Source organism: Phodopus roborovskii, unplaced genomic scaffold, assembly GCF_943737965.1.
Source record: "Phodopus roborovskii unplaced genomic scaffold, PHOROB, whole genome shotgun sequence".
NCBI lineage: Eukaryota > Metazoa > Chordata > Mammalia > Rodentia > Cricetidae > Phodopus > Phodopus roborovskii.
The window spans coordinates 6,519,204-6,535,245 of NW_026126558.1; the positions used below are offsets into that span (position 1 = coordinate 6,519,204).

The following is a 16,042-nucleotide window of genomic DNA, read 5'->3' on the forward strand; positions in this document are numbered from 1 at the left end:
CAGAGCATGCGCGCTAGAATGTACCAAGATGCGCATGCGTCACGCCGGGCCACCTCCCTGCTGCATTCGTTTTGAGTGAACGCTGAGTGGGAGCGGCCAGGGGTGGGTGGACAGGAATGGGTTGGACTTCTGACCATTGGCGCGCTGACGTGCGGCATAGCTCATGCGCTGTCCGTCAATTACACGGGCTAGCTAGGCTGTGGCGCGTACTGGTCTCAAGTCCACGTCGCGCTCAAGGAGAAGAAGGTTGGCTATGAGCCAATGGCTCCCGGCCCGGCAAAGAGGCGGTCAGATGAAAGACGATTTTGCTCCTGTTTTTCACATTTGCAGAATAATAGTCTGGTCTCGCATGCCAGCAAAGTAGCTGGATCAGAGTCACAAGCAACTGCTGAATATCTGGTCCCAGATGCGCGATGAGTCTCCACAGGACGACTCACGCAACCCAACAGGCTCCAAAAGCATCTCAGTTCTCTTGCCACATCCGGCCTATGGAGTACAGAGGTCGGCTCTGGGAGGGGCTCCAGGGCAGGAAGCTGCCAAAAGGCTGGGAAATCAGGAATGCCACGCAGAAGGACTGATTTCCTCATCACCTGATTTCCTCAGTCACTGCTACCCAACGCTCCCAACACTCCTGATGGGAATGGCCATGCGCATAGTACTGTCATTTTGGGCAAAGGTGGCTCCCAAGAAGGAGGGAGAGCATAAGGGGAGGGGACAGTGCAGAAGCAGGACCTGAATAGCTGTAAGGACAAGTTACACCAAAGGAGAGTTCTGAGGAGCTGGGGGGCTTGTGCAGTTCAGTGCATCAGTCTAAAATGTATCTGCAGCTGTGGGGTGAAGGACCAGGATTTAGAAGTAGTGAGTTCTGAGACTTGGTGCTAGCACCTCTAGGGTGTGGTATGCCCTGGAGCCTCACAGCCAGTATCCCTTCTGGATCCTTCGGAGCAGCCTTTGTAACCATTCCTCCACATTTGTAAGGCCAGCCCTGAAAAGTAGGCCTTTGGATGACACAGCATTGGAGCCCCTCAGGAAATCTTTATTTGCCTCAGTGACAAGACAAAGCCAGCTGCCTCCTGGTCACAGCTGATTAGATAAGTGATGCATGGCTAAGCCAATCAGATGTTCTCCTAGGACTAGAGAAAGTTCTGGGGTAGGAACTACCTACCACCCTGTGTGCTAGTGGCCTCTCTTAAGGTAAGACAACAAGCAAACAAATGTAACTCCAGAGGAATCAGGCCAGACTCAGCAACTCAGATGTTTTGAAATAGATTCCCATTGTTTTGCTTTTGCAGTGATGAGGAATGGAACCCAAGGCATTACACATACAAGGAAATGGCACTCTACTGTCTGAACTGTGTCACCTAACTGATGGCTAATCTTCTCCATCAGTTTGATGGGGATTTAGAGTCACCATGCCTCTGGGCATGGGCATATCCATGAGGGATTTTCTTCCTTTCTTTTCTTTCTTCCTCTCCCCCCCCTCCCCCCCCCCCAGACAGGGTTTCTCTGTGTAACAGCCCTGGTTGTCCTGGAACTCTCTTGTGTAGACCAAGCTGCCCTCAGACTCACAGAGATCTGCTAGCTTCACATTCCTGCCATGCCCTCCCCCAAACTGGGAGGCAAAACAACTCCTTAACTTACTTTTATCAGGTATTTTGTCAAGGCCCCTTCCAATCCATGGAGCCTTAAAGCCCAAAGTCAAAGTAGCCTGGAGGTGGTGGCACTTGCCCTTAATCCCAGGCAGAGGCAGGCAGATCTCTGAGAGTTCAAGGCCAGCCAGGTCTATTGCGGTTTAATAAGGATCAGGATAAACAATTAGGCTGAACAGATGTTTATTCAGGGAGAAATAACTCACAACATAGACAGATGAACACCAACAGGTTCCTGCTTCCAAGAATTCCTCCAGAAGTCCTCCTGTCCCCTTGTGGCTTGCAAGAGAGCACTCTCCTGTGCCTCCTCCGACTTAGTTCCCCAGGTCACTTCCTCCCCTGGCTCCACTCCCCAATGGGTGTGGTCAGTGCCATAGAAGGAGACAAAGTGAATTATCCCACTACACAGGTCTACAAGGCAAGTTCCAGGACAGTCAGGGATATTACAGAGAAACTGTCTCAAACACACACACACACACACACACACACACACACACACACACACACTCAACGTGAAACTTGATTAAAGCTCTGTGGGGAGGGAAGAGTTGGGTTTTTAGCCTATGGTTTGATGGTACAGTTCATCGTGTCAGGAAAAGCATGGCAGCAGGAATGAGAGGCCGCTGGGTGCAGTGAACCACAGTCAGGAGAGATGAGCTCTGATGCTCAGCCTTCTCCTTTTCATGTAGTCCACAGAATGGTGCCACCCACACTCAGGATGGGTCTTCCCTCCTCAGTTAAATCATTTGGGAAACATCCCAAGAGACACACCCAAAGGTGTGTATCCATGGTGATCCTAAATTCTGTTAGGTTGCTTTTGTTGGGTATTTTGTTATAACAATAGAAAAAGTAACGGTCATAACCACTTTTACCATTGTCATCAACACCATTTACTTTCTCACCACCTAAGGATGGTTAAGAGTTGCCACAGGACCTCAGTATTGATGATAGTCACATTCTGACCTTGCCTAACTTCCCTAGAACCCACTCCCTGCCAAGCTACAACCTCAATACAGGCACAGAATGAAAGGTTGCAGGCTATGCCTGCCTGTTGCATCCTGGTGTCACCCGTAAGAAACAATGACAAGAAAGTGTGGCTGTGCAGCCCTTCACTGGCTTCAAATCTGTTTAATGAAAGAGAATGACTTCTGTACAGGTTTGCTGAACAGACAGCCTGCTTCTGTTGTTGGGATGGCTTCTCTGTCTCACTCAAAGCACTTCTCGGCGTACAGCTGCTGAGCCAGCGAGCTGGACCTTCACCCCTCCTACTGCCAGCTCCCCATCTGCTGGTCGCCTCCACACTCCCAGACAGGAAACTGGAACTGATGCTGGAACAACATGAAATCCCTCAGAGACCTGTTGAGGACCTGTGAGTCACCTGCAGCCACGGAGGAGCTTTTTTGTGTCTTGGCTTTTAACTTGAGGTTTGTGGCCAAATATAGAGAGGCAGCTTTCACCTTTGATGAAGGCATTTGGGTCTCAGCCAGAATTGATCTGTGCATGTCTCCCTGTCTGCCAGACAACCTTGAAATCCATTATGGATGGGCTAGAGCAGGATTCCTGAGAAGATGCTACTGCTTGCCACAAGTTGAATGACACTGTTTCTTTTCCCTCCAAAAGCAGTCTCCTTGTCATTACCAGGGTGTCTTGTCTTAGGGCAGCTCCTGAAGCAAGGAGCTGAGAGCCTCGTTTTATCTCGATGATGACAGAGGCCCTCTTCTCAAACTTTGTTTTGGAAAGCATCAGATGGGGAGAGGCTAACTCTGCCTTTAGCCCTCTTAGCTTCTTTCCTGTTGCTGTGATCAAATATCCTGAGAAAAGTAACTTCAGAGAGAATTGATTCAGCTCACAACTTCAGATTTCAGTCTGTCATGACAAGGAAGTCACAACAGAGGGGAGTCTGGAAGGGAGCTGGTCACATTACATCCAGAGTCAAACACAGAGAGCAAAGAATTAATGCATGCTAGTGCTAATTAGTATGCTAGTGCTTAGCTTGCTTCCTCTACTTCTGCAGCCTAGGATCTTTGCCTAGGGAATGAAGTTGCCCATAGTGGGTGGGTCTTCCAGTTAACTTAATTAATGCAAGATTGTTCTTCTTAGGGGGCTAGAGTGTTGGGTCAGAGGTTAAGGGCGCTAGCTGCTCTTCCAGAGGATCCAGGTTTGAGTCCCAGCACCCACATGGCAGTTCACACCTGTCTGTAACTCCAGATCCAAGGCTTCTGACGTTTTCACACAGATATACATGCAGGCAAAACACCAATGAATATAAAATAAAAAGATTGTTTTTCATAGGCACATCTAATGGCCTGCCTCTCAGGTGGTTCTGTATTCTGTCAAGTTGACAAGTAACCATTGCGTTCCTTGTGTGGGCATTTAACATTGCTCTGTTCAATACAAATGGAGTATGAGCTGTGTGGTTTTGATTTTCTACTAGTACATTACAAAAAGTAGTAAGAGTCAGATGACAATAATTTTGGCAAAGTTTTGTGGTTTTGTATGGGTCTTTTGCCTGCTTGTATGTCTGTGTACCACTTTTGTACATTGCCAGTGGAGACCAGAAAATGTTGGATCCCCTGGGACTGTAATTATAGATGGTGGTTGTGAGCTGCCATTTGGGTGCAGGAAATCAAAACTGGGCCCCCTCATAACCACTGAGCCATTTCTCTAGCACCTGGTTGCAATACTTGTAATAGCCTGGTGGTGGTGGTGGTGCACACCTTTAGTCCCAGCAAAGGCAGATGAATCTCTTAAGTTTGAAGCCAGCCTGAAGGAGTGCTTTCTAGGACAGCCAAGGCTACACAGAGAAACCCCTTGAACCCCACCCCCAAAAGCAATACTTATAATAATTAAGTTGTGTCAGTTATGCCCCAAATGTCTCTCAAAATAAACAAATTATTTATTGTTTTGTTTGTTTGAGGCATGGTCTGTCCTGGAACTCAATGTGTAGACCAGGCTGGCTTTGAATTCACACAGATTGACCTGTCATTGCCTCTGCATCCAGAATGCTGGGATTAAAGGTGTAACCACCACTCCCAACTTATTTATATTTTTGAGAGAGAGTCTCACTCTATAGCCTTTGCTGTCCTGGAACTCAAAATGTAGTTCAGGCTGGCCTCAAACTCACAAGAGTTCTGGCTAGCTCTGCCATCCAAGTGCTAAGATTAAAGGCGTGCAACACTACCCCTGGATAATAGAATTTTTTTAATGAGACATTTGACATGTTCCTTTATTATTGACCACCAAAATCATCTTGATTATCATCACCATTACCACTACCGTGGCCACCCTCATCATCAGCACCAGCACCATCACCATTGCCATTATCATCCTGGTTGCCTTCATAGCTCCATCTCTATTGGTTGAATAGCCTTAGATAGAATGCTGAACCTCTCAGCATTGGTTCCTCTCTCTTGTACCTCCTATTTCAAATGGAGCCGCAAGGCTTGGTGGAAGTAGGGCATGGTGAGAAGCCTAGCCTAGACTCTGTTAGCAGGAAATGACTTATGGGTGTCAGCCTAGACAGAAACCCATCCTGACCACAGCTGAGCTGTAAAAGTCCCATGGGCACAGAATCCCCACTAGCTGCACAGTCAACTATCAAGACCAACTATGACACAAGGTCCTGAATGCACAGCCTGGTCAATTAGGTGGAAGGTCGCATAGTTATGGACTTAGTGAAGCAATTGGATCTTGGGACTCTGGGTGCAAGAGCCCTTCTTTAGGACCACTAGTCAGCAGGGCTAAGGTACCCACTGCCTCTTATCTGCCTGCTATCCCCCAGTGCCCACTGAGGGCCACATACTTAGATCCTCCTTCATGGCAAAGGGTCTTTGAATTATTTATGAGAACTCAAGAGAAAATGCCTAGAAGTACCTGAATAATTCAATAAAACCCTGGCAGTCTCCAACATTCCCCAAACTACATAGTTTCTAGGAGGAAGCCAGGGCCTGAACATGGTGAGACAAACAGGCTCATCCCAAGGTTCCTTCCCCTGAACCCTTTCCAGCAGGCACTTCTGGGCTGCCGTTGCTTTGCTGCTACTGTGCCCAAGCCTTCATTGTTCCTGGAGGAAGAGCAGAAGCTCCCGGAGGCCCATCAGACCTCACTGAACACCGAGCTAGAATACCTCCTTTAGTGCCCCAGTAAGCTTAAATGGCCAACTCCTCTGCATCTGCAGCCTCTGGGAGTCTGGCTGTTTAAGGTCTATTACATTTTGAAACCTCCCATGATTCCCTGGCTCCTGGGACATTCCAGCCCATATGAAATGCTTAATTTCCTGTTTCTGGCAGGAAGTCTGTATAGATCTGAGAGCTGGAGAGGAGCTGATGTAGTTATCTGGAAAAGCCCACAGCATTTGTATCACAGGTGGATGGCATTTAAGATAAAGTCACTCAGGAGGCTGAGGCTTGCCTCAAGTTGAGCTACAGTATGAGACACTTACCTCAAAACAAACAAACAAACAAAAAAGCTGGGCATTGGTGGTGCATGCTTTTAATACCAACACTCGGGAGGCAGAGGCAGGTGGATCTCTGAGTTTAAGGCCAGCCTGGTCTACAGAGCAAGTTCCAGGATATCCAGGACTACACAGAAAAACCCTGTCTCAAAAACAAAACAAAACAAAACAAAACAAACAGAAAACAAACCTGAGGCCAGATGCAGCATGTACAGGGCCTGCATGAGAAACTCAACCCCTCTTAGAAAAAGTGCTTGCCCACTGACCTCACTATGTAAACCACAAGTCAGTGTAGGCCTGCCTCTGCCTCATGGACAATGTTGAAGAACAGAATCCACCCACATTTAGGATTGGTGACAAATGTGATGTGCTACAGTGATAGGCCAGACAGCTCTGGCCCTGGCATTTGGGGAAAGGAGAACAATTTCTAGGCTGTGGCACTTGAGCTTCGAAGTCTTGCAGCTAGATCTGTGTGACCTTTAGCAACTTTTGATGCAGTCCTGTCTGGGTAAGGAGGAAAGGACAAATACACTTCAGGGAAAGAGGAAGGACCCAGGGAGGGACATAAACAGACAGGTGGCAGATGGCAGGAGGAGTCAGTCATGGGCCCCACCCCCGGGAACACATTCTGGTCTTCCAGGCAGTCCATCCCAGACCTGGCATCTTGGAGGGAATTCCCAGCATTCCTGCACCAAGCTGTGCCTGAAAGATTTCTGAGAGGGAATCTACAGTTCCCCTTGACTTGGTCCAGCCTTCAGATGTGCCCCTGCACAAGGAGGTGATGAAGGAATCTGCAGGGGACTTTATCTGTCAGTGACCTGTCTAAAAGGCCAGCTCAGGGCTGAGGTAATGGGTGTTCACTGAGCCAGGCTTTCTTTAGCAGGGAAACCTTCACAGCCAGCAGGCGAGAGGCAGAGTGCTGGCAGAGGCGCTGGGCCTGTTGACTGATGGCCCTATCTCCCACCTCCACTCCCTACCACCCCCACATAGTAACAACCCACCGTAATTAAAGACCAGCTCAGTGAAGGGTTCAAAGACCCCAGAGGTGAGAGGGGGATCCTAAGGGAGAGTGGGAGGTCACAGACAGCTGTAGTGCAGGATGCTATGTTCAGGGGCAAGGTGCTAAACCTGCAGGGACCCTAGCTTTGAGCTCTATTTTTTCTTCCTCAACAACTGCTGTAGTAGGTGAATGAAAACGATGAGGACATGACTGCTCCTAGGTATGGTTGGGGAGATTTACTGTAGACTGAGAGAGAAAACAGCCAGAGGCATCTAGAATGGTCCAGACTGAACCAAGACAGCAGACTGAACAGGACCATGAGAGGAGAGTGGGTGGGTCAGAGTGAAAGGAGTAGAGAAAGAGGCCAAGAGAGCCTGTAATCAAAATGGCGGAGGTTATATGGGGCCAGATGAGGGTATATGGGGTCAGAAGGCTGGGGAAGTGGGGGAGCCCAGCCCCTAGGAGGGAGATTAGGGTAGGGGATGGAGTAAGAAGTCCTGAGAGAAGCCACAGGTACAGGGACTTGTCCTGGCTTTCTTTGATACCTAATCATAGAGACTGTGTCAGGACAGTGCATACACACACCAATAGAAGCCAGTGCTACACACATGGCAGGCAAACTCTCTACCACTGAGCCACATCCAAGCCAAGGGTTGGGGATGCTTCGCCTGGAACACAGGGAAGCAGAGCTGGAGATAAAGGCTCTGGCAAGGATTCTTCTGAGGCTGGTCCTTCAGGGAACAGTGAGTGGCAAGGGAGACCAAGGAGGACCAAGCAGGACAGACAGGGCTGGAAGGCTGGTCTTGGCTGGGCTAGCTCCATGAAGCTGGTCACTCAGTCACATTCAAGGGTACTATAAAGACCTGAAACACCTCAGGACTTGAGTATTTGCCCACAGCTGTCAAAAAGGGCAGCTAGACCCCATTAGGAATGAACATATGTGGATACAGGTGTGTCCCAGCCATCTTATCCTCCCTGCCAACAAAGAACTATAGCAGAAAGTAGGTTGATTCAGGTTGAGGGTTCCTATAAACTCATTACTGTCCATGGATACAAGGTATGCAGCTTGCTGGTTGGGGTTGGTAGTTAGCATCTGCAGTAATGTCAAGGGCCCTGACCCTGTGATTCTCTGTGCTGGCCCTGAAATAGCCCAGGAGCTTTCAGATCTATAGTCATCATAGTTACACCTAGGAGGTAGGGTTATCAAAAAGTTCATCAACCTTAGATGTCCAGACATGGTGACCAGGGCAGCTAAGGGGCTCATAAGTCATTCGGAAGAATTAGAAATTTGGGGTGGCATTCAGGTGGCTGTATGACAGAGGGAAACCCTCTGAGTGCGCTCTGAGGTGCTACTGTGCAGGTAAATAGCAGTTAAACAGTAAAGAATGGCTAACCTGAGATCTGTAAGTACTGGTCAATGTCACCTGTAAGGACAGGAGTGACATAGTCAGCAGTTAGGCCCTGGATGCCCAAGTCCTTACCTCTCATCTCTTCTCTATCCCTGACCTAGGTGGGCCCTTGGGGCATGTGAGGAGGGCTATCCTCACTGTGGCCAGCATGAGTGTGCTTTCTGACCTTCCCTGAAAAACAGGTAACTTTTCTTCCCCACAGAGACTGGGAGGCAGCAGGGCACCCTAGCCTTAAGAAAGCCAGGTCATGAAGGGATAGGACAAGCTTCCAGAGTGGGGCTGGGCCTTCCTTTGTAACCCCTCCTGGAGCTTCTGCGAAAAGGAGGAAGGTGCTGAATTCATGAGCAGCTCCACCCCTGCGCAGGACCCGCCTCCACACCCAGCTGTGGGTAAGAAAAAGCTGGCAGGGGTAGCCAAGTCTGCACAGTTCCTCCCCTCCTGGCTCTGATCAGGCCCTGGAAGAGGCCAAGCTGTGGTTCCCTGCTTCTAAGGGCCAGGATGGGGGTGGCAGACCTGGGGGAAGGGGAGGCCAAGGAGCACTTACCAGGGCTGGAGAGCAGGTGATAGAGCTAGTAGCACTGTTTCTTGCTCACTTTGTTCCAAAGTTAAGGTGGATCAGAAAGCTTGCTCCCTCCCTAGGAGAGCCACTCAGCTACTGTTGCTTCTTAGAGATAGTGCAATGGTTCAGGGCCATGGAAGGCTGGACAGAGGTCATCAGTTATAGCTCCTCTGTGGTCTGTCCAGAAACAACCTCACTGGGACATTTGTGCGGTTCAGTGCAACTCTGGGCTTGGATCTGTGCCATCAACCTCTGCTTGGTTTGGGCTTGTCCCTCCAAAATCCCCACTCCAGTCCTGATCTGGTTTCACTGCTTAGATGGGCTAGTATAACCACAGACATCCTTCTGATGCCGAACTCATTTGGAAAATGCTGATGACTAATCTGGCTGCCTTCCCCCGTCTTCCTCACATAAGTGTGGGCTGAACACTCACCCCTGCCCCCACCCCATTCCTGTTAGTAATTTGCCAAAGGTTCCTGGCCACAAGCCCCACTGGCATGCTTCCAGAGGGGTCTCCACTACCAATGTTATTTTTCTCTGTTTTTTGAAAAACATCTATTTGGTATGTGTGTATGTGTGTGTCTGTATGTCTGCGTGCGTGCGTGCTCCACATCGTGTATGTTGAAGTCAGAAGACAACTTTTAGGAGCCCTTTCTGTCCTTTCCCCATGTGGGTTCTGAGGGATCCAAGTTGGGTAGTCAGACTTAGCTGCAAGCATCTTTAGCCACTGAGCTCAGCCATATTTCTGGCCTTTAGACTGACCATTAACTGTTCGTTTGAGACTGAGTTTCAGGTAGCTAAGGGTGGCCTTGATTTCCCATATATCTTTCAAGACAGGGTTTCTTCTGTGTAGCCCTAGATGTCCAGGAACTTACTCTGTGGACCAGGCTGCCTTCAAGCTCCACCTTCGAACCTCTTCCTCCCAAGCGCTAGGATTAAAGTCATGAGCCACCACTGCCTGACCATACTCGGCTTTTTATTTGTTTTAAGACATGGTCTTACTTTGTAGCCCAGACTGGCCTTGAGTTTGTTGTGATGCTCCTGCTTCTGTCATCTGAATGTTGGACTCACAATGTGTCCCACTATGTGCAACTTCAAAGATCAACCTTTTAATTCCACCTGACATTTAGGTAACAGGCAGATTCTAGATACAACTCCAAATAACAGATTTGGAGTTGGGGTCATTAAGACTCATGTCCAGTGTTGTCACAAGCAGAGTTGTGATAGGTCTTCAAGGGGGAAAGACCAGTCCTCTGGACCACTACTAGGCTCTGGAAGGAAGGGGTATCTATAACCATGTGTGGTGGTTGGCTTGTGTGAAGGGAGGAGGGCAAGTGATAGCTCCAGGCATGATCCCCAGCGTGAGCGTCCCAGGTCCTCTCAATCTGGAGAGACCTTCTGGAGCTGCCAGCTGCCGACCCTAGATGGAGAGAGGAAGGAACTGGGAATGCCGTCTGCTGCAGTGGCATCTTGATAGAGCCTGTTTCTGTGCCTAGGCCAAAACAGCCCTTTGGAAAAGTCTTCAATCTGCAGGCAAAGGCAGGTACAAGCCAGCTTGATGAATTTCCCTGTTTCCAAGAATGGGGACTGGCATTTGACAGAAATATACTCAGGGAGCTGAAATAATAGCTCCCTAAATATCACAGGAGTCAAGGAAGCAAAATGCTAGAGAAGTTAGCAACATGGGCTGCCTCTGGGCGGGGGTATTAGGATGTACTATTTGAAAATTGTGTCAACAGGTTTGTAGTTCTTAAAACTGTTTGCTATAGTAAATCACACAGCATCAACTTGGTATTTTAACTATTTTCCTTTTCCTTTCTTTGAGACAGGGTTCTCTGTGTAGCCCTGGATATCCTGGAACTTGTTCTAGACCACACTGGTCTTGAACTCAGAGATCTGCCTGTCTCTGCTTCCTGAGTCCTGGAGCTAAAGACATGGACTACCATCCTACACCATTTTAAACCATTTTTAAGTGTGCAATTGAGGGGCTTTAAAAATCCTCCTCCTCTTCCTTCTTCATTGTTGGAGATATGGTGGATCTGACCAGGCTGGCCTCATACTTACAATTCTCCTGCCTCCTGAGAGCTGGGATGATTGGTTTGTGCTACCATGCCTAGCCCCAGAACCTTTTAAGTTCCCCTTGACAATCTCTTTCCTCCCCACACTCTGCTCTGGCAGTCTTCTATTCTCCGTGTCTGAACTGACTTAATCTAGATACTTTCATAAAGTTAGGCATGAACTCAGCACTCAGAGGCAGAGGCAGGCATATCTCTCTGAGTTGGAGGCCAGTCTGGTCTACACAGCAAGTTCAAGGCCAGTCAAGGCTACATAGTGAAACCCTATATCAAAAATGAAAATAAAACATGGTCAGATGGACCTTTGGTCTGTTTCTACCTTTTGTAGAAAGGTAGAACAAAACTGTGGATGGTTTTGTTCTCAACACTCAAATTCCAAGCTCTGCTTGAAAATTGGTTTTGAGTTTTCAAAAACTAACCAAACAATCAAAAACATACAAACAAAACCCCCTGGAATCACACACTATTTGTGGCAGACACCCACACTTGCTTGGCTCAGTGTTTTCCAGATGTTTAGTGTGCAGTGGTGCCATAACTTGGTTCCCTGCTATAACCAGGTAATACTCGACTGCATGATGGTTCATGTTTACCCACCCATTCAACCACTAATAGACACTTGGGGTGTTTCTGCATAGAATTAACATTCCAGTACAGACAAGTAGGGATGACTGGATCAGCTCTCAGAAAAAGTGGGAACCCTAGTGGCAGAGCCTAATCTCTGTCTATGCTGGCCCTGTTTCATCCTCCCCACCTAGGGAACAGATCCCTGACACTACATTAACTCAGTGTGAAGGTGCACACCAGCAATCCTATACACCTCTTGGTGGCTGTAGTAAGATGACAGGTTTGTTATTCTTGGCTACCTAGCAAGTTCGAAGCCATGTCTAAAGAAAGAGGAGAGTGAGAAAAGTGATACAGAGGTGCTAGGTCTGTGGCCAGGCAGGCTCTTCCTAGCCCTGCCTTGCTCTGCCTCTCCCTGCTTGGCAAGCAACAAGTAGGGACGTTCTGACACTAAGGATCTGGTCCATTTTATTTGGCCTAGGTAACACATGTATGTGACTGACCATGACACCAAAGGGTAGGAGGCTTGCATGCAGGCTGAGGCAGCATGCTTGCTCTGTGGGATGTGAGGGTAGCAGGTAAGGGTGTTACCATTTTTTCCAATGGTAGGTAACACTGTATCTTACAGTGCAGGGAGTCTTCAGATATTCTTTAACTGCTACAGAGAACAACACAGTAGGATACATTTTAGTTTCTCTGAAAGTTTTTGTGCTTAGCATCAGCTTTTATGTTTTTACCCTTTGCTACTTTGACTGTAGAACATTTCAGTTCTACAGAGGTTCTAAACTTTTTTAAATGTTGCATCCCTTCCATAGTTCCTTATGTGGTGACCTCCAACCACAAAATGATTTCATTGCTACTTTGTAACTGTAGCTTTGCTACTGTTGTGAATTGTAATGTAAATAACTGACCTACAGGGACCCACAGGTTGAGAACCGCTCCTCTAGAAGGTCTAAATGGATTTCAGAACTTCCCCCATGCCTTGGCAGCACCCACTCAGAGCCAGACTAGAGGTGAGTCTTGGAGACAAAGTTAGGTAATGTTTATACACTAGATGCCTAGGGAAAGCCCACATTTCTGGTGGTTTTGGAGAACTGAAGATTCCAAGGTGGTAACTGGTTGATTTTGCCTGTTGGTGCCTTGAGGCTCAATAGTGGTCATACCATCTCTCCTGGTCCTTAAGCCTCTGCCCTTAACTCCACTCATTCCCCAGTGCACCTGAGTTTGAACATGCTGAACTTGGTGCCCTTTTTTTCTTTATTCTTTCCTGTCCTGTTTTTTTTCCCCCCTGAGACAGTGTTTCTCTGTGTTGCTTTGGAGCCTGTCCTGGAACGATCTCTGCAGTCCAGACTGGCCTTGAACTCACAGAGATATGCCTGCCTCTGCCTCCCAAACGCTGGGATTAAAGGCGCCACCAACGCCCGGCTCCTGTCCACCTTAATAAGGGGAAAACTGAGCCAAACCAGATGGTTTGGGTGAGGTTCTAAGCACTTGCAGGATTCAGACCTGGTCTGGGCACCAATGGGACAGCAAGCGGTTGGCAGCATTTGCTACCGTCTATAGCACACTGATTAAGCCACACACACAGTGGTGCAGGTATGACTGGAAGCAGTCCCAAAGCCCCAATCCAGACCACAGTGGGATGCAGCTGTCCAGTGCCGCAGCAGTACAGTGTCTCACCACCCCAACTACCAAGTCCTGGCCAACGTGGCCACCAGTGCCATAGTCGGAACAACTGACAACCCCCAGGGGGCGCTGCGCCCTCGCGGCTTGGGGAGCAAAGCGAAAAGTTACTCCAGCCAGGAGGGGCGCAGTTGCGGTGGGTGCTACCGAGGGTCAGGGGAATCTGGTCCTTGGGAGTCTTTTTGTATTGCCCAACCCCAGGTCCCAGACTCCAGCCCCTTGGGGAGAAGCGCCCCACCGGCACAGTGTGAGTGACTGCACTAGGCTGCAGAGGGTCTTCTGGGGTGTGTGGACCAGGGTCTCTGGATCACGGTGTGTGTGTGCGCGCGCGCGGACTTCGCTGAGCAGCGAGGGGTGCCTGGGCGCGCCAGGCCGTCGAGGGAAGCGCGGAGGCGGGCACTCCGGGGAGGGCGGGGGCCGAGTTTATAAAGGCCCGCAGGCGGGCGCAGGGAGAGAGCAACCGAGTTGCCGTCTGGCCCAGCTCGGCCTACAAGAGGCGCCCGCCCTAAGTTCCGCCCGGGGCGGGCTGACACCCCGAGCGCGCGCTCGGGCTCCGGCCGTCGGTTCCAGAGGGCGCGGCCGGCCCGGACCCGGGCCAGAGGACGAGGCCTGCCGGAGGTCCTAGCAGCGGCGCTCCACACGTGTGGAGACCCGCCCTGAGTGCCATGACGCGTGGTTCCTCCGGCCCCCGCACCTCCTTTTAGCCACGGCGGCGCGACCCCGGGCGGTCCCCGGGCCTCGGGGCATGGAGCCGCACGTGCTGGGCGCCGGGCTCTACTGGCTGTTGCTGCCCTGCACTCTCCTGGCGGGTGAGTGGAGGGAGCGGGCCGGAAGGCTGCGTCCGCGTCCCCCTGCGCTGCGTCGCCCGGCCCCGCGAGGGTGCGCGCGGGCGAGCATAGGCAAGGAGATTCCCCGGGACTCGCGGCCCAGGGCGCCCGCATTCCTGAGGCGTGAGCGCGCAGGCGACCCTGGCGGGCCCGGGCATAGGGCAGGCAGCGGCGAGGCATGGGTCCCGGAGTGCTTCAGATAGCGTTGGGCGTATCCGCGCGGGCTAGATGGAGAGGCCCGGGTGAGGGGCTGTTAACTTCTGAGTCATGAGGGGAGCGCGAAATTCTGTTCTCTTTTGTGTTTTGAAAGAAAGAAAGAGAGAGAGAGAGAGAGAGAGAGAGAGAGAGAGAGAGAGAGAGAGAGAGAGAGAGAGAGAGAAGTCAAACTTGCATCACGACTTCCTGACCAATCTGGGAGAAGGCAGCGTTCTGGCTGTAGCTTTTCAAGTCAGACTTTTCCTACCAGAATAATGATCCAGCCCTAGGCACAGTCCCCAGTGTTCTTAGTCCCAGTTCCAAGGCTGACTGTACACCATACCTTGGAAAAAGCTTCTGTCTTCCTCATGCCCTACTTGGTTACCTTCCAGAGGGACTGGGGCGCAGGTCACCCCAGAAGTCTCTGGTCTGGTGTCTGAACTGGAGATTGCCAACTATGGCATGTGTCCTTTGCTTGCAAAGAGCTCTTCTTCAGTGATGGGGGCTGGGCTTCTCTGCAGCTCTCTCAGCTTCACCCAGGGCACCGTGCCCAACTGTTAACCCCCTTATACCTCCTGGAGCAGTGAACTCCCCTCCACATGTGACTGCCTCCACGCTCAGACTAAGCCCACAGAGCGATGGAGCCCTTTGTGTTGTGAAAATTTGTCTGCCTGTGTGAAATCCATCTGTCAGAGGTGGGGGATTGTGTTTGATCCCCTCAGTTCCTCCAGGGGCACTGCTTGCTCACCTGGTTGTTTGTAGGTAGATTTCTTAGGAACAGGCTCCTGGGGTGTCAGGCATCCTGGGCAAACCCTACTGTGACTTCCAGACAGGCTGAGTTTTGATTTTAGCACCAAAATGTGGTGAGACGTGGGGGAAAATTTTCAAGGCAGGAATCAATGAAAACCATTGAGCTTGAAAAGGAGGGGCCAGGGGACACTGTCCTCAGCTCAGCCTGGACTCGGGAGAGCCAAGGTCCAGGGCCTACATTGGTGGCTTGTTTTCCTTACTGGGCTGTAGACAGGCAGACTGTAAAAACAAGCTGAATGGGTCTATGGTAGTGTAGAGTACAGGTACCCTTCTTAAAGGGATAGTCGCAACAAGAACTGTTTCTCAAGACACCGAGGCTCCTCAGCTGTTTGTAAGTGCTTGGGGACAAGAAAAGCAAGGCAGGGAATAGGTGGTCTTGTGTGGGAAGAAAGACTTCATCTTCATCAAAGAGGTCCTTTTCCACAGACAGGGCCTTCTTAAACAAAGTTGGCAGAATTTTCTCTGACAGAGCAGATGGTAAATGTTTTCACCCTCATGAAATACTCTGATTTTTTTTTTTTTTTTTGTAGTCTTTAAAAAAAAAATGCACAAACCATTATTAGCTTGTGGTTGGCAGTACTGAAATTGACCTTGAGCTCAGGTCCAACCTACAGCTAGGGATCCCGTAGGATCAGTCAGGGCTCGGAGGTCCCCTAGCTTTTCAGCTGCAGTGCGTGGGTGGCAGGGGAAGCTTCCAGTCTGAGTCTGGTTCGGATGTGAACCAGGTTTTGCCAGCTCAGGGGGTTCCCACCCAGGCTGTGTGTTAGTCACCTGGGGAGCTTTCAAAAGGATATTGATGACTAATAGCCCTGTCTTCCCTT

The 16,042-nt window shown here is 50.0% G+C and overlaps 1 protein-coding gene across 3 annotated transcripts in view; it reads left to right on the forward strand.

Moving 5' to 3' along the window:
* Window positions 1-13,843: 13,843 nt before the first annotated feature.
* Piezo1 (piezo type mechanosensitive ion channel component 1) overlaps window positions 13,844-16,042 on the forward strand; it is a 64,420-nt gene continuing 62,221 nt past the window's right edge. For all 3 annotated transcript variants that reach the window (XM_051201379.1, XM_051201381.1, XM_051201380.1), the window contains exon 1: window positions 13,844-14,198. In XM_051201379.1, coding sequence (XP_051057336.1) covers window positions 14,135-14,198 — 64 coding nt within the window. In that variant the 5' untranslated portion in view covers window positions 13,844-14,134. The remainder of the gene's footprint in view (window positions 14,199-16,042) is intronic.